We start from the raw sequence: 23,160 nt of genomic DNA on the forward strand, positions 1-23,160 counted from the left end.
GAAAGGGTTTCTCTGGGTAACAAGGCCTGGTTGTTCTTGTAGACCAGGCTGTCCTTGAACTCACAGAGACCCTCGTGCCTCTGCCCCCACCCCCTAGTACTAGAACTAATGACATGTGCCACCACGCCAGGCTGTGAATGAGATTTAAGTTGTTCCCAGGATTCTGAGCACTTCTGTAAACAGTGGGTTGTTACGTAAAATAGTTTTAAGGAGTTTCCCTTGGAAAGGCTCCTGGAATGCGCTATTTCAAACCACACACGCTCACCCCTACCCGCAGGGCTGTCTCCTTCCAAACTAGCACAGAATAAACTGTTGAATCCGAAACCTAAAATAATCCAGCTCTGCAGTTAAGACAGGTCCAGGCCCACCCACCAGTATTCTTTCTTCAGAGAAGGAAGACGATGATTGACTTGTTAAGGGCATCAAGATTCCTTACTTTTACATTTTTAAAATATCACAAGGTATTCCTTAGAAAACCTAGCAACACCCTGGATTGTTTTAAACTCCTACGTCCAGCATTAGCTTTCTTCTTCCTAGTTTTACTCTCACACTTCCACCCACGCCCACCCTAATCTTCTTTGTGGCTGGGGCTGACCTCACACTCAGGAGTCTCCTGACTCAGCCAGCTAAGTGCTGGAATTACAGGCATGAGCCACCATGCCTCTTTGTTGGAAGGTGGCCAAAGCTCTCACAGCGCTTTACTGTTACTCTCTACCTTCACACTTTACTACTGTTTTAAGTGTGTGTAGTATGTGGCTAATGACAGGTTTATTTCTTTTTTTGTTTTGTTTTGTTTTATGTTTTTTGTTTTGGTTTTTCGAGACAGGGTTTCTCTGTGTAGCCTTGGCCATCCTGGACTCACTTTGTAGACCAGGCTGGCCTCAAACTCACAGCGATCCGCCTGCCTCTGCCTCCCGAGTGCTGGGATTAAAGGCGTGCGCCACCACGCCCGGCTTCATTTCTTATAATATGAAAGAATCATATATTCTATAAGCCTTTCCAGGTTTCCTTTAAAAAAAAAAAAAAAAAAAAAAAGCACTCTCATGTTTTTTTGTTTGGTTTTGGTTTGTTGTTGTTTCTGAGACAGGGTCCCTCTGTGTAGCCTTGGCTGTCCTGGACTCGCTTTGTAGACCAGGCTGGCCTCGAACTCACAGAGATCTGCATGCCTCTGCCTCCCTGAGTGCTGGGATTACAGGTGTGCACCACCATGCCCAACTGGGTTTTGGTTTTTGTAGGCATGGTTTATTTTGGCTGTCCTAGAACTCACTATGTAGACCAGGCTGGCCTCAAACAAATACAGATCGGCTTGTTTCTGCCTCCTGTGTGCTAGGATTAAAGTATGTGCCACCACCAACCACTTAGCTAGATTGTTTCTGTGTGTGTGTGTGTGTGTGTGTGTGTGTGTGTGTGAGAGAGAGAGAGAGAGAGAGAGAGAGAGAGAGAGAGAGAGAGAGAGGAGAGAGCTGTACAAATTTTTTTCTTGTCTCGTAGGATTTTTCTCAACTAACCTAATGACAATAATTTAAAATAATTTAAAAACTAAACTGAAGTGGTGAAGGAAGCAACACTTGGAAGTGACCTTTCCCCTCGCCTCCTGCCTCCTTGCCTTCTATTGCCTTAGGCAACAGAATCTCCTCTACTGTAAAACAAAACAAAACAAAACCCTTTTCCCTCAGCACTGGAAGGTGGATTTAGAAGAGTTTACAGCAAGATCTGTTTCAAACTGGGCAGTGGTGCGCATGCCTTTAATCCCAGTGCAGGCAGGGGATTTAATCCCAGGGAGGCAGAGGCAGGCAGATCTCTGAGTTCAAGGCCAGCCTGGTCTACAGAGTGTTCCAGGCTACACAGAGAACACTGCCACCAACAAAAATGACTTCTTAACTCTTTTATGGAAATGTTAAATTTAGTAAATGAAGATAAATTTTGAAAATTGATAGCTGGACCGGACATGGGTGGCACATGCCTGTAATCCCAGCATTTGGGAGGCAGAAGCAGGTGATCGCTGTGAGTTCAAGGCCAGCCTGGTCTACAAAGAACAAAGTAAGTCCAGGACAAGGCTCTGTTACACAGGGAAACCCTATCTCAAACAAAACAAAACAAAACAAAACAAAAAAACCAAACCAAAACCAAAAAAAAAAAAAAAAAAAAAAAAAAAGGAAGAAAAAGAAAAGGAAGAAGAAAAAAAAAGAAAGAAAAAGAAAATTCATGTAAAATGCAGATCATACTGGCCTATAATTTACTATATAACTCAGGTTGGCCGCTAATGAGTTTCCTATCATATCATAACATCCAATTTTAAAGTGGTAACATAGGCAAGATTGAACAACCATTGCATATTACTAATTACTCAGTAGCTTATATTTGCAGATGTTAGTATATTTGTTGACTTAAGCAGATTCATTTAAAGTGAATCTGGAGGCCAAGCATGGTGGCATATCCATTTAATCCCCGCACTCAGGAGGTAGAGGCAGGTAAATCTCTGTGAGTTCCAGGCTAGCCTGATCTACGGAAGGAGTTCCAGGACAGCCAGAGCTACTCAGAGAGACCTCATCTTGAAAAACAAACAAACAAACAAACAAACAAACAAAAACTTCCTTCAGAGAGTATTTTTAAAAATCTTTATAATTATTGCTAGTGCTTTTCAGAAGATAAGCAGATAATAGCAAAAACCAGGGGCTGGGAATGTAGATCGGGTTAGTAGAGTCTTTCCCTAGTATGCGTAAGAACTCTGGGTTCTATACAGAGCAAATCTAAGGCTAGCCTAGACTGCAGGCGATCCTGTGGCGAGCAAAAACCACAACAATAAGACCGAGGAAGAACAAATACACTCTGTAGAGTTTCTATTTTCTTGCCAGACATTTTGTTGAAACACTCTATAATTTGAAATATTTGAAAAATCAACGTGCATATGAATTGGTAATGCCTGGCCAGGTGGTGGCGGTGGCGGCGGCGGCGGCGGCGGCGGTGGCACACGCCTTTGATCCCAGCACTCAGGAGGCAGAGGCAAGCGATTTCTGAGTTCGAGGCCAGCCTGGTCTACAAAGCAAGTGCAGGACTGGCAGAGCTACACACAGAGAAACCCTGTCTCAAGAAACCAAACCAAACCAAACCAAGGTGATGCTTAAGGATTTCATGCTTTATTGACCAAGTAGGCCTCCTTTCTCTGTACTCAGCATCTGCATCTATACACATCAAATGAAGACAATAAAACGATAAGATCACATACCTAAGGATTTCCTCTTTTATGTGCAAAGTTTCCAGGTCTTGAGTATTCCAAGTATTTATGCCGTAATGTATTTTTTTGGCGGTTGATAAAAAGAACTTAACTCTGTGTTTTTAAAGCTGGATTCTGGCAAGTGCATTGTGTAAAGTCAAAGGCAGATTTTAAGCAACTCTAATATAGAGACAAGAGTTTCACTTACTGTATATTGAGTAGCTGAGCTGTAAAGTTTTAAGTAAAAACTCAAGCACAACTTAAAAAAAAAAACCCAAAGCACTATAAAAGCGAAAAATAAATTTCTTTGTGCTTCAGATGCATGTAATCTAAGAATTGTCTGGACTCAGTATGCTTGCAAACTTTTACAGTTTTGACACAATTTTAACATTGCCAGAAGCCCTTCCTCCCAACTCTATCCCTTTGTTCAGCAAACACACAAGGATTCAGATCAAAGTTGGTGACAAATTAAGTGACCGACTGCTTAATGGGCTGTCAGTCAGTGCAAATAGGAGAGGTAGGATCCAGAATCCCTTTGAGGCTTGTGATGTAATGACCATTATGCAGAATGGCGGGGTAAGGGGAGGTTTTTTTTCACTCCGGTCACAGTCTAATTACCTCAGATGAGCCTCAAAGATCAATGAATAGCAGACTTAGGCCAGGTACCCCAAACCGAAAGGTGGCGACAGCGACTTCAGCAGTTAAATTTTACAGACTTTCACAGATGGACCCTAAGGCACCTGCACTAAGGTTACTAGCGAGGTCAGTTCCTAGATTAAAATGAAGAAGTGGAAGGGTTGGGAGAAGGTAAGGAGGTTCCAAAGGGTTCGGGAAAGGGGAAGGGGAGGGGAGGGAGCAGGACGCCGCCCCGAAGGCTACGGGTTTGGGGGGGGGGGGGCAAAGTCTTCGGTGTTCCCATGGAAACGTATCCCTCCGCCCGCACTCGGCGTGGGGCCTCTTAGTTCCCTCCGCCCCGCCTCTAGGCTGTTTCCGCCCAGCTCCTTTGTGCCGCGCAGAACGTTAGCACGACGCATGCGCAAGGAAAAAAAAAGGCCTCCCCGCCCGCCGCGTATATAAGCGTGGATCCGGCCTCTTCCTTGTTAGTGCCGCTGGGATCGTTGGCGGGGAGGTTCGCATCGCCGCTTCCGTGCTACTCGCGCTTGGAGCCCTGAACTAGAGCCGAGTACGCGGGGCCGGCCATCATGTCACGTTACGGGCGGTATGGAGGAGGTAAGCGGCCAGGGCCCAGGGGAGGACGGTGCTGTTGGCAGAGCGAGGCCATAAGGGTCGGCGCGGCGGTTGGAGACGGTTATTCCGCGTGCGTAATGGCGGCTCGGGCGCACGCCGTACGAAGCCCGAGGCCGCGGGGGCGGGGTGCAGGAGGGAGAGCGGGACTGGAGGGCATGGGTGCAGGGTAGGGCCGGGGCGCTGGGCCGTCTGGGGCTCCTGGCCAGCCCGAAGCCTGGTGGGATCGCCGCCGCCGTGGCGTAGCCCTTTCTCGGCGCTGCCGCCCGCCTCCTCCCTCCCCCCCCGCCCTCGGCGGCCGTGGCTGCCATTTTGAGCACATTGACGACCATGGTGGCGCATTTCCTCAGCGCTTTCCCGCCACTGGAGCGGGGAGAGCTGGGCGTTAAGATTCGGCTTGGATTGGAGACAGAACGACACTGGTAGCTGCGAGCTGCGCGGCGTCCAATAGCTGGTTGAATTGGGAGAGTGGAGGGAGAAACCGTTACGACCGGCGACGGCTTTTTCTTTTTCTTTTTTTTTTTTTTATTTTTATTACCCCCCCCCCCTTCTTTTATTATTTTTTTAGTCGTCTCAAGCGTGGCTTTCTGGCTCTGGGGCGGGGACTTGAGTGAGCCTGCGCCTACCGTGGAAGACAGGAACCGGCGCGGCCCAGCTCTTCCCGGTAGACCTCGCCGGGCCGGGCCACCGGAGTCCGCACGCTGGCTCGCCCGGGGCTGCCGGGACTGGGGGGCGGGGCCGGGGCCCACCCCACCCCAAACGCCTTAGTCCACCACTCTTCCTTAAAGCAAGAGTTTTCCAGCGCTTCTGTCGTATAGGAACTACAGAATTTGGTCACGAGACTGGCTTTCAGTATCTCACGAGGTTAAGACTAAAACTAATGCTTGAAGAGAGCCAAATAAAAGAAGTCATGCATGGTGGCCTTTAGTCCCAGCTGCCTGAGGAAAGTTGTGGCAAGAGAGTTCCTTAAGTGATACATACGTAAATGTTTGTAGTGTGTCCCCGTAGTAGGGCACTAAGCTGGCGCAATCGAGGTCTCCAAAGCAAAACATGTATTTTTGGCAGTTTTTAAAGAATGGTTTGTTTTAAAGGAACGAATTCAAACGAGACACGCTTTGAATAACATTTGTTGTGTTTGTTTTTGAACAGAAACCAAGGTATATGTTGGTAACCTGGGAACTGGTGCTGGTAAAGGAGAGTTAGAAAGGGCATTCAGTTACTATGGGCCCTTAAGAACTGTATGGATTGCCAGAAATCCTCCGGGATTTGCCTTTGTGGAATTTGAAGATCCCAGAGATGCAGAAGATGCAGTTCGAGGATTGGATGGGAAGTAAGTGGGTTGTTTCAAGTTTGTCTACAATATTCCTGTGGGCTAGATAGTCATCTTGGTACTAATCATAGACTGGGGGAGGAGCGTTGTTTTTGATAGTGTGTCTCTGGCCTGTATTGGCCTGGAACTCAACAGTAAGTAGCTCAGGTGGTGGCTGGAGCCAATCTGTCAGCCTCTCAAGTGGTGGAATTACAGGCACTTGATAATTTTAAGATCATCAGCCAGGCGTGCTGGCATATGCCTGGAGGCAGAGGCAGGCAGATCTCTTTACAAGTTGAGTCCAGGACAGACAGGACTCAAGAGAAACCTCGGGAGGCAGAGGCAGGCGGATCGCTGTGAGTTCAAGACCAGCCTGGTCTACAAAGGAGTACAGGACAGTCAAGGCTACACAGAGAAACCCTGTCTTGAAAAACAAACCAAACCAAACCAAAAAAGGGTGGAATTGGAAGAGCTTTGTAAACAAAGACGAAGCTCCTAGGGAGAATGAGTAGTTGGTTGGTAATTCTTTTAAGCTCATATGTATATTTTAACATCAGCATTTTCTTAACATTTTATAGGGTGATTTGTGGTTCTCGAGTGAGGGTTGAACTATCTACAGGCATGCCTCGGAGATCTCGTTTTGATAGGCCGCCTGCCCGTCGTCCCTTTGATCCTAATGATAGATGCTATGAGTGTGGTGAAAAGGGACATTATGCTTATGACTGTCATCGCTATAGCCGACGAAGAAGAAGCAGGTATTTAATTAATGAAGGAATGGTTGGTATTCTAGTTAATCAAATTCTTTTATTAGCAAGGCAGAAACTAGTGTTTTTTCTATAAACTTGAATGTTAATTGTACAGGTGTATTTTACAATTTTTGTTTAATTAAAATGTTAATATATTAATAATCAACCTGGTCAAAACCTTTCAGGTTTCTTCGTTTGAGTCAGTCGCCTTGATTCAGAATGTCACGAGCCTTATGATATCATGCTGAGGCGCCTTGCAAATCCGACAATTAAGATCCTCCTAGACCTTGAGGTGATCAGCATAAGAGGCCAGATCCCCTCGAGTCATCTACACCTAGCTTCACCTTATTCTTTAAAGGGCAGAAAATTTGAGTCGGTGATCGCCGTAACAGTAAATTTGGCTTACAATTGGGGCCCCCTCCGCTTTAGAAAGAGGAACACCAGATTGACCACATTCCCAACTAGAAAAATCTTCTTGCGTCAATCAAGCCTCACCTGGCTCTTTTGGCTGTCAGTTTGATCGTCGTTAGATTGAAGAAAACAACTAGATGCAGCGATCGGCTATAGATACTTCTAGATCGTCTAGATCTACTAGACCTACTACTAGACCATGGGCCAAAGAGGGTCGACCTGCAAACTTGCAAGGTTTATTTTAAATACACATTATGGCGTTTTATAATTTGTAATTCTAAGTTGTAATTCAGCTTTTAACAAATCTTTTTTTAGGTAGTAAAAAAAAAAAAAATTAATAGGCCCAGACTTTCCAAATGAGATACTGAATTTTAAATAGTTTTGAGATTTGATTTCAGCAGAGGTACACAAACACTAAAACTGAGTTATCGTCTAATATTTTGTATTTTTCTAACTTGAAAAATAGGTCACGGTCTAGATCACATTCTCGATCCAGGGGAAGGCGATACTCTCGCTCACGCAGCAGGAGCCGGGGTAGGAGGTAAGAAATCTAGTAAAATTCAAGTTTTAACAAGTGGGAAAAAGAGAGATGGGCTTAAAACTACTTTTATTTTTTAGGTCAAGATCAGCATCTCTTCGACGATCAAGGTCTGTGTCTCTTCGTAGATCAAGATCAGCTTCACTCAGAAGATCTAGGTCTGGTTCTATAAAAGGATCGAGGTATTTCCAGTATGTAACACATTTTTTCCTGCTTACTTGTAGATGGACTGTCACATCTTAATGACACAGTGAAGTATCTTGATTCAAATAAGGGTCTTCAAAATATTTGAGATGTGAAGGTTGTTTATTGAGTGTGGTGCATGCCTGTACTCCTAGCATTTAGACTGAGACTGAAATAGAAGGGGAGCATAGTGAGGTAGATATTCCACCTCAGACCAGAAAAATAATATTCCAGTGAATAATCTGGGCAAACATGATGCAAGCCAGCCAAAGAAAATTGGCAAAAGAGCTTTCCACCAAGCCTGACAACTTGCTTTTTGATCTTGGATCCCACATAGAGGGAAGAGAGAACCAATTCCCACAGGTTGCTCTCTGACTTCTGGAAGGTGGCGTTAACCTACTCAAACATAACACTCTCAGTAAATGTATTTAAGTGAAGTCAACTTTACTTCCTTTGTAGAGGCCTTAAAAGGTTATAAAATCTATTTTATAAATAATTTATAGTACAGATAAAGAAGTACTTCGCCACTGGGCTTTACTGCCAGCTAATATTAAAACCCTTAAGTACAGTAATTAATGGATTAACAATTTGAGAAAATTACTAAACCATCTCTACATCAGTTTAATTATAGTGTCCCAAGGTTTTTTAAAAGAGACATGGTCAGCCTAATTTGGACAATTAAGGACCTTCAGCCATGATAAGAGTAAAAAGTCAAGTCATGGTAGTATTCTCAAATGGAACCACCTGTTAATCTTGGCTATTCATGTTTGCAAATGGGTCTGTACAGCACTTGGGAGTCAGAGGCAGGCAGATTGCTGTGAATTCAAGGCCAGCCTGGTCTACAAAGTGAGTCCAGGACAGCCAAGATTAACAGAAGCCCTGTCTCAAAAAAAAAAAAAAAACAAAGGAAAAGGAAAACTATGAAATAGTGGTTCTCTTTGTTTGAAATCTCCTCGTTGAATCATTTGTACATCAGATTGATGTCATGCAGCGGTTGTCTCTGTTTCTCTGTCCTGTCTATACTACTTGGAAAGGTTACAAAGGAGTTCTTGTATAATTGTGTCCCCTTTCCTTTTTCATTAAGATCCCGCTCAAGGTCAAGATCAAGATCCAGGTCTATTTCACGACCGAGAAGCAGGTAGGGTCAGATTTTATCTGATTCAGTGCTCTTACAATTATATAGCACCAATATCCAAAGAGATCAAAGTATTGCAAATTATTGAAACTTGGGTGTTAGCCCAAAATCTGAGTGTTAAGTAGAAATAACCGTACCTTGTTAACTCAATTGAGAACTTCATTTATACATGGCCTATTAGCCAAATTCAGGAGAAGTTAATGTTAGGTGACATTTTACTTTGGAGGTTAAGAGGCCCTTAAAAGAGGTAGGCACATAGAGAAGCTTTCTGAGAAATGTGCTTTATAGCAGAATGTAAAAATGAACTGTAATACAGCAGTTCACTCATTTTATGGAAAAGTGGGCCCTTTAAGATTGGCTTTTTATTGAGGCCAGCCTGGTCTACAGAACAAGTCCAGGTCAGCCAGAGTTACACAGCGAAACTGGTTTCAGAAAACCAACAAAAAATTGACTTTTTAGAGGAACTGAGATAGACACTGAAATTTTAGCTCAATGTGACATTTTAAAGATAATTTTGGTGTTTGTTTTGTAGTAGGACTATAAAGAGATTCGTTAGTGTTTTTTCTTACTAGAATTTCTCATGTTTTAACAGCCGATCAAAATCCAGATCTCCATCTCCTAAAAGAAGGTAAGCTAAATGTTTTGTTGCCAAATATTGTCAAAACATGGCCTCTTGAAGAACTTAACTGCCTACTTAGTGGTCTTTGAACTCTTTGGAGAATTGGTGCTGTATAGATTGGGGACATTTTTTAATGATGACTTTTTATTTTTGTATTAGTTAAAACTTTAGTTGAAAATAAATAACCAGGGGGGGAGGAATGGGAGGATACAAGGGATGGGATAAACATTGAGATGTAACAAGAATAAATTAATAAAGAAAAAAAAAAGAAAATAAATAACCATAAGTGTTAGGAAAATTTAAGGTGTTTTTAGTCTTGAGTGTTTTCAGTTCAGTTGTAGGTATGTCATGCTTAAGAAACACATTTTCCCCCTGTGTGTATAGTAGCTGAAAGGGAAATAGCCACATATTAAAAAACATAATCTTGGAAATAGTTGCAAGTTGAAATGTTGAAACTGAATTATTCCTTCTCACTGCCCCTCAATGACCCCTTCACCCACCATCACCCCAACGTCTTTTTTTTTTTTTTTGGTTTTTCGAGACAGGGTTTCTCTGGGATTAAAGGCGTGTGCCACCACGCCCGGCTTTTTTAAAAGGTTTTTTGAGACAGGGCTTCTCTGTGTATCCTTGGCTGTCCTGGAGTTGCTTTGTAGACTGGCTGGCCTCGAACTCACAGAGATCCATCCGCCTGCTTCGGCCTCCCAAATGCTGGGATTAAGGCGTGCGCCACTACGCCCAGCTTCAAAATTTTTTATTTAATGTAACCTCGCAGTTTTGACTAGAGTGGCTCTTAAAAGCCAGATTATGGGGTTGGTGACATGGCCCAGTGGTTAAGAGCACATACTACTCTTAACAGAACAAGTAGAACTCAGTACCCATGTCAGGTGGGGGTCTAATACTCTGACCTCTCCACAGGCACTTGCATTCGTGTGAACATAGCTCACATATAATTAAAATAACAATGTTTAGGGGAAAAAATACCAAGCACATTAAGAGTGGATATGTACATTTGCTTATGCTTAGTCTTTGGCCAAAAAGAATTTGATCTCTTTGAATGTATTGAAATAGTGACTTGTACACAAGAAAAAGCTCCATGACACTAATTGGTTCCAAACTTTGTTTTTAGTCGTTCTCCATCAGGAAGTCCTCGCAGAAGTGCAAGTCCTGAAAGAATGGACTGAAGTTCTCAAGTTCACCCGTTAGGGAAAAGTTATTTTGTTTACATTATTATAAGGGATTTGTTATGTCTGTAAAGTATAACCTAGGAAGGATCAACCATCTAATGAGAATGGATCTGGATTATTATTACTCTGTAAAATTCACAGCAGTAAAATATTGTTTTTGTTGAATGTATTAACATCTTATGGTCTGGAAATGTGGGTTGTTATTTGGCACATTTAAATAAAATGTTTCTAACTAGATTTTTTTTGATTTGTGTTCAATATTAATACTTTTCAATTGGGTAAGCATCAGGTGTCCAGACAATTGTTATTGACCATATTTATATGGGCCTGTATTCAAAGTTAATGGTGTTGACTAAGTATCAAATATCATTAACTTCCATAACACTGGCCAGTATCTTAGAGGACTTTGAAAATCCCATTTTACCCTTGTACCTTTGGGTAAGATGATCTTGAGTCCTTGTAATAGCATGAATGCATCATGGCAGATCTCTTGAGAATTGGTGTTAAGTAGAAGTCAAACTAACAGTCTCAAATCCTCACGCTAGAGGGACCACCGATTTAGCCTACAAATGGATGCATGACAGGAACTCAGAGTTACTAAAGTAAATGTCATTAAGAAACTTGATTTCTAGAGGCTGAGTTTTTTAGTATCTGTGTGGTTTTCCCAGACTATTAAGTTAGGATGATTCTGCTCACTGTACTTTTTCTTTTCAAACAGCCAATTTAATACCAAAAAATGCATGTTTGAAGAATTGTCTGAATTTGGTACAAAACCTTGTAAACCAGCTTTGCAAAATGATCCAGCCCCATGCTCTTGCTGTTTTTGTTTTGTTTTTTGTTTTGTTTTGTTTTTCTGTTTTTTTAATGGACTGCCTTATCCTGTGCAAAAACCTGTTACTATCTGAGCTAGATTTTTCAGTTCCTGGCACTGTTCTATTTTGCCAAGCTGGTATAAAGAGATGTCAAGTAAAAATGTTAGAAACAAAGCAGTTTTGTAAACCTTATATATTTAGTATTTCATGTAGCTAAGTTTTGTTATGTTTTGGGGCTTTTTGTTTTTTTGTTGCTTTCTCTTTTAGTATCTGGTAGACCTTAGAGTGGTATAGTGTGTTCTTATTCAGACTTTAAATATATTAAGCATAGTAGGGCAGTAATGGTCATTTTCAAGTTTTTGGTTTTTTTTTTTTAAACAAGCTTTTTAACTATATTTCTTAGCCTTAGTGTAAAAACAAGTAGCACAGGAATCTGTCCTTGTCCATTTTAGGCTTTTTCAACAAAGTTGTCCGATAGTATTGCAACTTGAATACTGATCTGCCTCAAATTTATTTGGCTGAGTGATCACTAGTATGTTGAAAGTCATTTGGAATCTTTGTTTTTAGAGTTTTACTGGTGGAATACATGGTTGGTATGAAGCGATGTATAATTGGCAGACTTAATTTGTTGCACTTGGTTAGCTTTAAATTGTTCTGTATTCGATAAAAATTAAAAGTTTATTCAACAATAAATCTGCAGAGATTGAACAAATAATCCTGATATTCAGTCTTTGGAAGTATATCTGAGCTAAAAATTAAATCAACCCTGTAGCTTTTTAAGATTAGTGTAGCATTCTAGATAGGGCCTGAAGGGATGGGATGGAGTAAAAAGTTATCTCAGTTAAACAGTTCTGCTTTTGTAAGAATGCCCTGGCTGTGTGGGCCAATATGCTTCTGTTCTGTGGTACACTCTCAGATGCAGTTCCAGTCTGTAATTTTAGGTCTTTGTGACCATCACTACCTAAGACTGGAAGTGTGTTTTTTTTGGGGTGGGGGGGTGTTTCTGTGAGTTCAAGGTCAGCCTGGTCTACAAAGTGAGTCCAGGACAGCTAGGGCTACACAGAGAAACCCTGTCTCGGAAAAAACCAAAATTTTACTTACTGGTTTTTTCCAAGACAAGATTTCTCTGTGCAGCCCTGGCTGTCCTGGAACTCTGTAGACCAGGCTGGCCTAAAACTCAGAGATCCTCCTGCCTCTGCCTAAATGCTGGGATTAAAGATGTGCACCACCAGGCCTGGCAAGAGCTTTTAGTTTTAAAATGAAGGAAAGAAGCAACAGTAGTCAGGTTGAACACTTGGAGAAAATAACTGCTTTAACTGGATCAGACTTTTGAGTTAGGTGTAAACTCAGCAAAATGTGAGGTTCTTATCTCTGTTTACTGTAATTACTGAAGCAAATAGGTCTCTACAACAAAATTGTTATTACCTCCATCTTTCTGGGTTCAGAAATTAGTATTGGTTTATTCATCTAGCAGGAAATAAGGAACACTTAATTCTTGTGGTTTTGAACCCTTCAAAAGTTACAGGCAGGGCTCAAGTGATCCTGCAGCTGCCTTCAGCTACCGATGCATCAAATCCCAGATTTTTTCTTTTTCCTTGTAACCTAGTACTAGCATTTTAACCTCCTAGTGCTAATAGTTGGATATTCCAGTTCCATTTGCCTGCTAGAGAGAGGGTGTCTTAGTGTTTTCTGGCATATAAGACTACCCCCCAACCTTTTCAGTTAAAATAATGTTTGGAATATACTCACCATATGAGACTACCCCTCTTCAACACACACCCTGTGCAACAGACTTGGGCATGTGTCTATTTGCAAGCAAGGCACAGACAGCCAGTCACTTATGGCAGCTAGTGCCAATTTACACTGCCTGCCCCTTTAAGGTGTGTTCCACACTCAACCCAAAGACTAGCCCTCTGAGTCGGGTGGGTTCTGGTAGAGAGCCAATCAAGCACAGCAGGGAATTGGCCACAGCACCCCTACTATATGCACCAGACATATGAAGCAAGGGGAAGCAAGCTACAGGTAAGTACCTGGAATATAAGATGACCCCTGATTTTGGTAGGGATTTTTCAGCTTGGCCTGGGAGGGGGCAGTGGTTAAAGTAATTTTAAGAGCTGGACGTGGGCAGCCGGGCGTAGTGGCGCACACCTTTAATTCCAGCACTTGGGAGGCAGAGGCATGTGGATCTCTGTGAGTTCAAGGCCAGCCTGGTCTACAAAGCTAGCCCAGGACAGCCAAGGCTACACAGAGAAACCCTGTCTCCAAAAACCAAAAAAAAATAATTTTATATGCCAGAAAATATGGTAAGTTACTAATTTAGGTAATAAAGAATAAAGGTACACTACCATTAAAGTGGTGACTTTGTGTAGACATTTAACACCTTTGAGTAAATAGCAAGGAGCATGATTGTTTACTTTTGTATATGAGGGTGATCTGTCACACAATTGACCTATATAGTATTAATATGGCTGGTCTCACCTCCCTCCCTTATCACACTATGAGCTTAATCAAACAGGATGACTTTCCCCAGTAGAAGAAGATAGTTTTTCAGTCAACAGAATACAAGTAGCCATGCTCTCCTACTAGATCCCTCTAGAGCTCTCACTGTGTTTATAAGAAACTGCCAACTTCCCAAGAGATATATCTTCTCATATCCCGCAGTACACTGCCATAGTTGCTGTTGTGCCCTGTCCTTTGATTTTGGCCAGTGTGTGGCGGTGTTGTGTTAGAGCATTCATTTCTCTAATCAGCATGTGCTGTGGAGCATCTGCTCAACATTTCCTCTGGTGGAAGATCTATGTAAGGGCTCTCGCAGCCAGGTGCCAGGTGTGGGGGCACACGCCTTTAATCCCAGCATTCGGGAGGCAGAGGCAGGCAGATCAATGTGAGTTCGAGGCCAGCCTGGTCTACAAAGCAAGTCCAGAACATTCAAGGCTGCACACAGAAACCCTGTCTCGAGGAAAAAACAAAAAAAAGGGGAGGTGCTTTGGCCTCTTAAGTATTTAATTTTAATGTAGATGAGTGTTTTGCTTGCATGTATGTATGAGTGCCACATGTGTGCCTGGTGCCCGTACAGAGGTCAGAAGAGGGCAGTGGGGAACTGGAGTTATAGATGCTTGTAAACCACAGTACAGATGCTGGGAACTGAGCTTGAGTCCTCTGTAAGAGCAACTGTACTCTTCTCAAGTAAGTCATCCCTCCAGCACCCCTTTTTGTTTTTGAGACAAGTTTCTCACTGGCCTGGAGTTTGCTATGTAGACCAGGCTGGCCTTGAACTTGCATTGAACCACCTGTCTTTGCTGGGATTAAAGGTGTGTACTGCCAAGCATGGCTATAGCCTTTTTTTTTTTTTTTTTTTTTTTTTTTTCTCCAAATAGAATTGTTTTTCAGCAAAATGTCAATCATTCGATTTTACCAATAAAGACTCAGGAGCCAGATGCTGGTGTGAAAACTTGACAGCTCAGCGAGGCAGAGAAAGCACTCAGCTGACCTTCCTACTCCACTGACACACTAGAAGGAAAGGCCTTTTCTCCTTCCCGTGCTCTCTTTAATGCCCTTCACCTCAGCGTCCCTCTTTCCTGTGTTTCCTTTCGTTTTATTCCCTGTCAACTAGTTGCTTGTTCCGCCTCTTGACCTGTGGTTGACTTTAGCTCTTATTCACAGAAAGCTCTTGGGTTCGAGATGTGTGCCAGTGCTGAGCCACACCACAGCTACTTGTTCACGATCAACAGAACACTCTTGGTTTAAAGGTGTGTGTTGGGGCTGAGCCACAGCACAACAATAAACAAACAGGGTTTTCCAGTTCACAATCTAGGGATTCACAATGGGATCAAATATCCTGCAACTTGGAATTGTTTTTTTATTGTTTGTTTGAGACGTCCTGGAACTTACTGTGTAGGCCCAAGCGGGCCTCAGATTCAGAGAGAGCTGTCTGCCTCTGCTCCTGTGCTAGGATTAAAGGCACGCACTACCTGCCTGGCTTTCCTAGAGGGGGTTTTGAGGAGAGCAGTAATGGAAATCCAGTTCCCTACTGATGGACTTGAGTGATTTCTAATTACTATTTCCACGTTTAAGTGAATGTTAACTTTGCTTGGATGAGCATGTATATCCAGGATCCTAAGTTTCTGGGTCAAAGATATGTGTATATTTTAAATTTTGGTGGGTGTTGTTAGTTTTCCCTGGTGGTAATATATAGGCATTCAGGAGGTTCCTTATTTCCTATTGGGTGGGCTTTCAAATTTATGATTTTAACAGACCTTGTGTTGAAAATTTAGTACAACACAGTGTTTTTCTTTTTTTTTTCCGAGACAGGGTTTCTCTGTGTAGCCTTGGCCATCCTGGACTCACTTTGTAGACTAGGCTGGCCTCGAACTCACAGCGATCCGCCTGCCTCTGCCTCCTGAGTTCTGGGATTAAAGGCGTGTGCCACCACGCTCGGCCACAGTGTTTTTCTTTTACTACATTTTAGTTATACAAAATAATACGCTTAGAACATTTTCATACATTTAACATACTTGGGTCAACTTTCTCCGCATTTATCTTTTTCTTTATACCTCTCCTTTTGTCAGTTTGCTTGTTTCTTTTTTGAGACAGGGTTTCTCTGTTACACAGAGCCCTGGCTGTCCTGGACTCTCTCTGTAGGCCAGGCTGGCCTCTATTTTGTTTTTTGTTTTTCGAGTCAGGGTTTCTCTGTGTAGCCTTGGCCATCCTGGACTCACTTTGTAGACCAGGCTGGCCTCAAACTCACAGCGATCCGCCTGCCTCTGCCTTCCGACAGGCTGGCCTCTAAATCACAGAGATCCATCTGCCTCTGCCTCATGAGTGCTGGGGTTAAAGGCGCATAACACCACACCTGGCTATTCCCCTCCTTTTAAAATTTATGGTAAAAACATTAATCAACCCTTTCTGGCAATTTTCCATGTGTTCACACTGTTTTAATTTCCTTAGTTTCAATATACTTGAACTTTGCCAGTGGGACTCAATTTACATAACTATTTTCTGTTCATTGGTCTACATATCAGCCACTATTCTGTTTAGTAATTGCCTAAATATATATTTGGTTGGTTTTTGAGATAGGGTTTTTCTGTGTAACAGCTGTGGCTGTCCTGGACACTCTCTTTGTAGACTAGGCTGTCCTCAAACTCACAGAGATCCACCTGCCTCTGCCTCCGAAGTGCTGGGATTAAAGCCATGTGCCACCACACCCAGGCAATTGCCTATATTTTATTTAATTGCCTATACATACCAATTAACATTTATGTATCTGAGTGAAACTTTTTTTTTTTTTTAAGGTTTTTCAAGACAAGAGTTTCTCTGTGTAACAGTCCTGGCTGTCCTAGGCTTGCTTTGTAGACCAGGTTGGCCTTGAACTCACAGAGAGATCCATCTGCCTCTGCTTCCTGAGTGCTGGGGTTAAAGGGCTATGATACCATGACCAGCTCTGAGTGAAAATGTTAATGTGAATAAATCAATTACTTGAATAATAATAGTGACTCCTGTTTCTGAGACAGGGTTCCTCTGTGTAGCCTTGGCTGTCATGGACTCACTTTGTAGACCAGGCTGGCCTCAAACTCAGAGATCTGCCCGCCTCTACCTCCCCACTGCTGGGATTAAAGGTGTATACACCTGGATTCTAATTAATTTTTATAAGGTAAGCATATGAAATTGGAACCTAGTCATTATATCAATTAAAAGCTTATACTTTGTTTGGGTGCTTATGAGACCGACTTTGTCTCCTTAGGCTCTATTTTGTAGCTCTAGCACAGGGGGTCAGCTGTTGAGTGCCCTAGCTGCTCTTCCAGAGAGCCCAGGTTCAACTCCTAACATCGGTATGGTGGCTCGCAATCATCTGTAACTCTAGTCCAAGAGGATCTCATGGTCTCTGTGGACACTGTATGCACATAGTACACATACTCACATGCAAGCAAGACACCCCCACACAAAATATTCTCATCTGGGCTGACCCTGAATTCTGGTCTTGAAAGTATTGATCAGAACCGGGTGTGGTGGCACAGGCCTCTAATCCCAGCACTTGGGAAGCAGAGTCTGGCAGATCTTTTTGAGTTTGAGGCCAACCTGCTCTACAAAGTGAGTCCAGGACAGCCAGGGCTATTAAGTAGAGAAATCCTGTCCCGAAAAGCAAAAAAATTAATTAATTAATTATTAATAATAATAATCCCAGCACTCGGGAGGCAGAGGCGGGTGGACCGCTGTGAGTTTGAGGCCAGCCTGGTCTACAAAGTGAGTCCAAGGCTACACAGAGAGACCTTGTCTTGAAAAACAAAAAAACAAAAAACAAAAAAGTAGCGCTCAGAAAACATTGGGAAATTGCTGTGCAAAAGGTATGTGTGCAGCAGGTCTGCAGAGCTGGTGAAAGAACGGTGCAGAGGCTTTCATTTCATGACTGTCGACTACCTCCTATCCTGCTGGAGGCCCCTGGCTTGTGCTTCACAAAGACTAAGGTTTGAAAGTGTCTGGATTGGGTTTTAAGGACTCCGTTAATAACATGTCTATTGAGCTGGGTGTGGTGGTGCACGCCTTTAATCCCAGCACCCCGGAGGCAGAAGCAGGTGACCTCTGTGAGTTGGAGGCCAACCTGGTCTACAGAGTGAGTCCAAGATAGCCAGTGCTACACAGAGAAACCCTAGCAGAGAAAAGAAAAGATATGGCTGCAGGCAGCCTTAGAGGGCCTTTTCTTAATGAGTGACTGAAGTGGGAAAGCCTAGCCCATTCTAGGTGTAGGTGGTGCCATTCCTGGGCTGGTGGTCCTCAGTTCTATAAGAAAGCAGGCTGTCTCTCCAGTTCCCGTGGTGCATGCCTTTAATCCTAAAACTCGGGAGGCAGAGGCAGGTGGATCTCTGTGAAGTCCAGGACAGCCAGGGCTACACAGAGAAACCCTGTCTCCGAAGAAAGAAAAGAAAAAAGAAAGCAGGCTGAACAAACCACAGAGGAGCAAGCCGCTAAGCAGCACGCCTCCATGGCCTCTACACCAGCTTCTGGCTTCAGGCTCCTGCCCTGCTTGAGTTCCTGTCCTGACTTCCTGTGATGATGAAGCATAAGCCGAATAAAACCTTGCCTCTCGGAGTTGCTTTTGGTCTCTTTTTATCAAAGCAGTAGTAACCATGACTAAGACATCCAACTAATGCTTATGGTCTGAAAGACTATTGTCCGAGACTTGTTAATGAAAAAAGGTGCTTGCGGATTAGGGAATCAACACATTTGTGTGCTTGGAACATGCAGTGTTGGTGACCATAGTGAGACAGCAGGAAGAGCTGCTACAGCAATTGCTCTCATTGCTATTTTCAGTAGGATAATTTAGGGACCTTAAAACATTCTACACCATAAAAGTAACTTTATTCTTTTGCCTCAGTTGTTATCTGGGAGACTAACTCCCTCCTTCTGCTGGCCTAGGCCTAGTTCTGGAAGCGTCTAGCCTCTGTGTAATCTAATCTAGGCCTCGAATGTTTCGGCCTCTGAGATTTACTGCTTAATAAGCTCACCCTTACTTGTTCTTTCTGAGCTCTGGGCTGCCTGGTTCAACTCGGCTGTTCTGGCTCAAACTCTTCTCCCAGCTGATTTATTTAATCTTGTGTCTCTCTCGGCAGGCCGGAATTTCTCTGCTTGGCCCCAAACTAACTCAGCAATCTGCGCTAATCTTCCGGCTTCTCATTTTCTGGCTCATTCTGTCTTGAGTTCTCTCTCTGCAACCCATGTCTCTATTACTGTCCTAGTACAAACTGCCTCCTCTAAAACTGCCTCTTAAGTAGCTTAGTAGCTTCCCTTTCCCCTTTCTTCTCATGAGAGGTGTGCATCTCCTGTCGAATCTTCTCTGATTTATAACTCTTCTGCCACTCGATTAGACATCACTTTCTAACATAGATGCTTCCTTCTACAAACTAACTTTACCTTTGTTTGGGATTAAAGGCCTGCACCTCCATGCCCAGACCCAAGCTTTTCTTTCCCTCATACTTGCTCTATACCAGGCCGGCCATGAACTCAGATCTGCTTGCCTCTGTCTCCTGGATAAAAGGCGTGCTTGTTCCAGCCAGATTACACAGACCCAAAAGATCTTTGCATGTCATCTCTTGCCAACATGATCACATAGACCTAGAAGGGGTTTGGATGTGACCCCCCTGCCAGAACAGCCATGTTCTGAAGTAATATTCCTCTATACTACACAAATGGATAAGTCAAATTAGTTCAAAAACCTCATGATGATCCTAATACAAGTAGATTGAGAACCAATGCTTTGGGTCTCTGTTTCCTAACTGGAAACTGACATTAGTCTGGCTGCACAGAGGAAAAAGCACTAGTGTGGCTAAGGGGCTGAGTTTAGGTGTCTCTAGCCAAATACAAAACAGCAGAAACTGTGCTTTAATCTACAGCTGTACCAGTAGAGGTCACTGTGCTAAAAGAAAGAAACTGGGGGGAAAATTCTCTTCAGGAACTTTGAAGCAGTATTTCACAGGAGAACTATTAAGTTAGGCCTAGGGTGCCACGGCGGAGGCAATTTACAACTCTAGCCATGATTATTGCTTCAAAGCATCCTAAGGCTTTGCTGTGAGGTACATACATTTATAATTGCATACCCCAGGCTAGCTGACCCACAAGTTCTGGCGGTTCTGTACTGGGATTACAAGGACACTCTACAGCTCCTGGCTTTCTGGGAAAGCTGGAGATTCAAACTCAGGTCCTCACACTTAGTAGGCCAGTGCTTTACTCCCCGACCGCGCCCCTGGCCTGATCCTCTCATTAATATGAACCACCTAGATCTCTAGTAATACTTGCTTGCTTTCCCTTTCTCTTGACCCCACTTTGCTTTTGTTGTTGTTGTTGTATTTGGTTTTGGTTTTGCTTTTTTGAGACAGGGTTTCCTTTTTAAAAAATATTTATGTATCTGAGTGCTCTATCTGAATGTACACGTCCATGGCAGAAAAGGGTAGCCGATCACATTCTATGAGCCACCAAGTGGTTGCTGGGAATTGAACTTGGGACCTCTGGAAGAGCAGACAGAGCTCTTAACCATTGAGTCACTTATTTTCCTATGTTGATGGCATTCATTTGGTAGATTAAAATTTTCATTATTACCAATCACATTGTGGCCGGGAGTGGTGGCGCACACCTTTAATCCCAGCACTCGGGAGGCAGAGGCAGGTGGATGACTGTGAGTTCGAGGCCAGCCTGGTCTACAAAGCGAGTCCAGGACAGCCAAGACTACACAGAGAAACCCTGTCTTGAAAAACCAAAAATAAAATAAAAATTTAAAAACCCAATTACATTTTGATAAACATTCTGACTGCCTTTATATGCTTGTTCTAGTGTTTTGTTTCTTTTTAGGCTCATCTCTGTGAATGTATGCCACATGTTTGGGTGCCTGAAGAGGCCAGGAGAAGGCAGCAGGTCCCCTGGAGCTGGATTGTGAACATGCCTGATACACATGTCATCAGGAACCAAACTCAGGCCTCTGGAAGAGCACAAGTGCTCTCAACCGCCTGTTTACTGCTAGTCAGGTGGGGAGACAGGTGGGGGAACAGAGATGGTAAATAAGGCCAACTAAACACTCAGGCACCTTTAGTCAGAGCCTCAGACAATGTATACTCCGGGGGTTAAGAACAGTCACATGGGTAAAGTTCTCATGAGTTCAAGCCGCATACAATCACAACGAGAAGCCACACATGGCAAAAACATGTTTTTCCATAGAGGAATAGAAACACTCAATTGGCTAACACCTGCAAGCAATAATGAGTAATTGGAAGTAAATTCACTCCCATCTGCTACACCTGGGAGGAGCTCGTAAACACATTCTAAGAAGAAGCCTGTGTTTTGAAGAAACTGAGGTCACAAGACTCTTGTTTTCTCACAAGTACTCAGAATTCTCCTCACAAAGCCAGGCTTCATTTATTTGAAAACATTTTTTTGGTTACTGGACTCGCTTTGAAGACCAGGCTGACCCTGAACTCACAAAGATCCACCTGCCTCTGCCTCCTCAGTGCTGGTATTAAAGGCGTGTGCCACCACTGCCTGGCCATTTATTTATTATTAATTAATTTATTATTTTGAGACAGGGTCTCTCTACAAAGCCCTGGCTGTCTTAAAACTCATTATGTAGACCAGGCTGGCCTCAAACTCAGAGATCTGTTTGCCTCTGCTTCCAGAGTACCGGGATTAAAGGTGCGAGACACTACACCCAGCCCGAGACCATGAGTTTTTGCAATAATGATAGATTCTATCAAATTTCCCTCTATTGAAGTAGTATTAACTAATGCTTGTGCCAGTGGCAATTGGGCAGAAACTCTCTACTTATCAGTATTACAAATTCTGGTGGCTGGAATAGAATGGCACACACATGCCTGTGTATTTGTATGCTTGGTCCCCAGTTTGTGGAACTGTGTGGGAAGGATTGGGATTCATGACTTATTGGAGTAGGTGTGTTACTGGGGGCGGGACTTGAGGTTTCAAAAGCCCATGCCACCCTCAGCCCTAACTGCCCTTCCCCTTCGTCTCCTACTTGAGGATAAGGATACGGAGCTCAGCTCCTGCTCAAGCGCCACACTTGCCTGCCTGCTGCCACTCTCTCCACTATGATGGTGACAGACTCACCCTCTGAAACTGCACACCCTCAATAAACTTGTATAATAAATCTGTCTTGGCCATGATGCTTTGTTATACAATTAAACGTAACTAAGACATGAATTATAATTTTTCCCTCCCTAAAAAAACAGGAGTTTCCGTTTTTCTTGTGTTTAGTGCCAATAGGACTGGGCTTCTTATCAAAGGATATAGACATTGACCCTGGATCTGCCATGACCTGTTTTTCACCAGGGCATCAATACCCACCTGACCTTTCAAGGTCAGATGAAAGCATCCACTCACAATTCAACCACTGTGATAGAGCTACAGTGAATAGCTGGTTACAGCCCTGGCAAGATGGCTGCCGCATTAACTCTTCCTGAGGAGACTAAATATCTCTCCAACCCAGACAGCACCAAGCACAGACTGTCTAAAGTCCAACCTGGTGGGTCAGGGAGTTTACCAGGCTTACCTGCAGAGTGCAGATCGTGCTGGGGCTGGGGCTACTTACAGGATGTGGGCGAGCGGAAGCAGCTGCGTCACTGCCGGGTCCCATACAGTCCTGGATGACAGCTTCACGGAAGGTAACATGGAGTCCCTTGTACATCTTTCAGGCAGCTTGACTGACTGCGGGGTCTCCTCTCCCCACGGATTCTTTACCGCTTTTGACAGCAATTCTTGGTAGTCGCCTTGGCTGCACCCAATTAACTGAGACCAGAAATGGAAGGGCACACTACGGGGGGAGTTTTGCTAGATTTAAAGTGGAAAAGTGGGTCCATTTCTTTTCTTTTCTTTTTGTTTGTTTGTTTTGTTTTTCGAGACAGGGTCTCTCTGTGTAGCCTTGGCTGTCCTGGACTCACTTTGTAGAAGGGAGAAGGTTCATTTCTAATGAGGATCTTTCAGGTGGGAAAGTCCACCTTAACCCAGATCTTCTGAGACAGGAAGATCCTCTGCTAATCTGAGCCACGCCTTCCCCTGGACGCCTATATAAAGACATGGGACAAGGAAGTGTTTGTTCTTTGCTTGCTTGCTCTCACCTCCCTAGCAAATCCATTCCTTTGCTGGCATTACAGCTTTTTATAAGATTCTGTTGTATACTGGAGACCAGTTGAGAGATTCAGCCTTGTGGACTGAACAATTACTGGATTGTTGGACCTTCTGTTCAGTTTAGCTGGACCACAGCATGCAAACACAC

General features: G+C 43.4%; 1 protein-coding gene across 4 annotated transcripts; it reads left to right on the top strand.

Moving 5' to 3' along the window:
- The first annotated feature begins 4,280 nt into the window (after positions 1–4,280).
- On the top strand, positions 4,281–11,224 carry Srsf7 (serine and arginine rich splicing factor 7). 4 transcript variants are annotated; one of them, XM_051164836.1, is made up of 8 exons: positions 4,281–4,444; positions 5,609–5,789; positions 6,347–6,523; positions 7,392–7,466; positions 7,544–7,654; positions 8,731–8,784; positions 9,374–9,409; positions 10,527–11,224. In XM_051164836.1, exons 1-8 carry the CDS (start codon positions 4,417–4,419, stop codon positions 10,579–10,581), a joined length of 717 nt encoding a protein of 238 aa, XP_051020793.1. In that variant the 5' UTR covers positions 4,281–4,416; the 3' UTR covers positions 10,582–11,224. The 4 variants fall into 4 exon arrangements, with proteins under 4 accessions (XP_051020793.1, XP_051020864.1, XP_051020937.1 ...); XM_051164907.1 differs by having other exon boundaries at positions 7,544–7,645; XM_051164980.1 differs by lacking the exon at positions 9,374–9,409.
- Positions 11,225–23,160: the final 11,936 nt, after the last annotated feature.

Source organism: Acomys russatus, chromosome 1 (assembly GCF_903995435.1).
Source record: "Acomys russatus chromosome 1, mAcoRus1.1, whole genome shotgun sequence".
In the NCBI taxonomy this organism is placed as follows: Eukaryota; Metazoa; Chordata; class Mammalia; order Rodentia; family Muridae; genus Acomys; species Acomys russatus.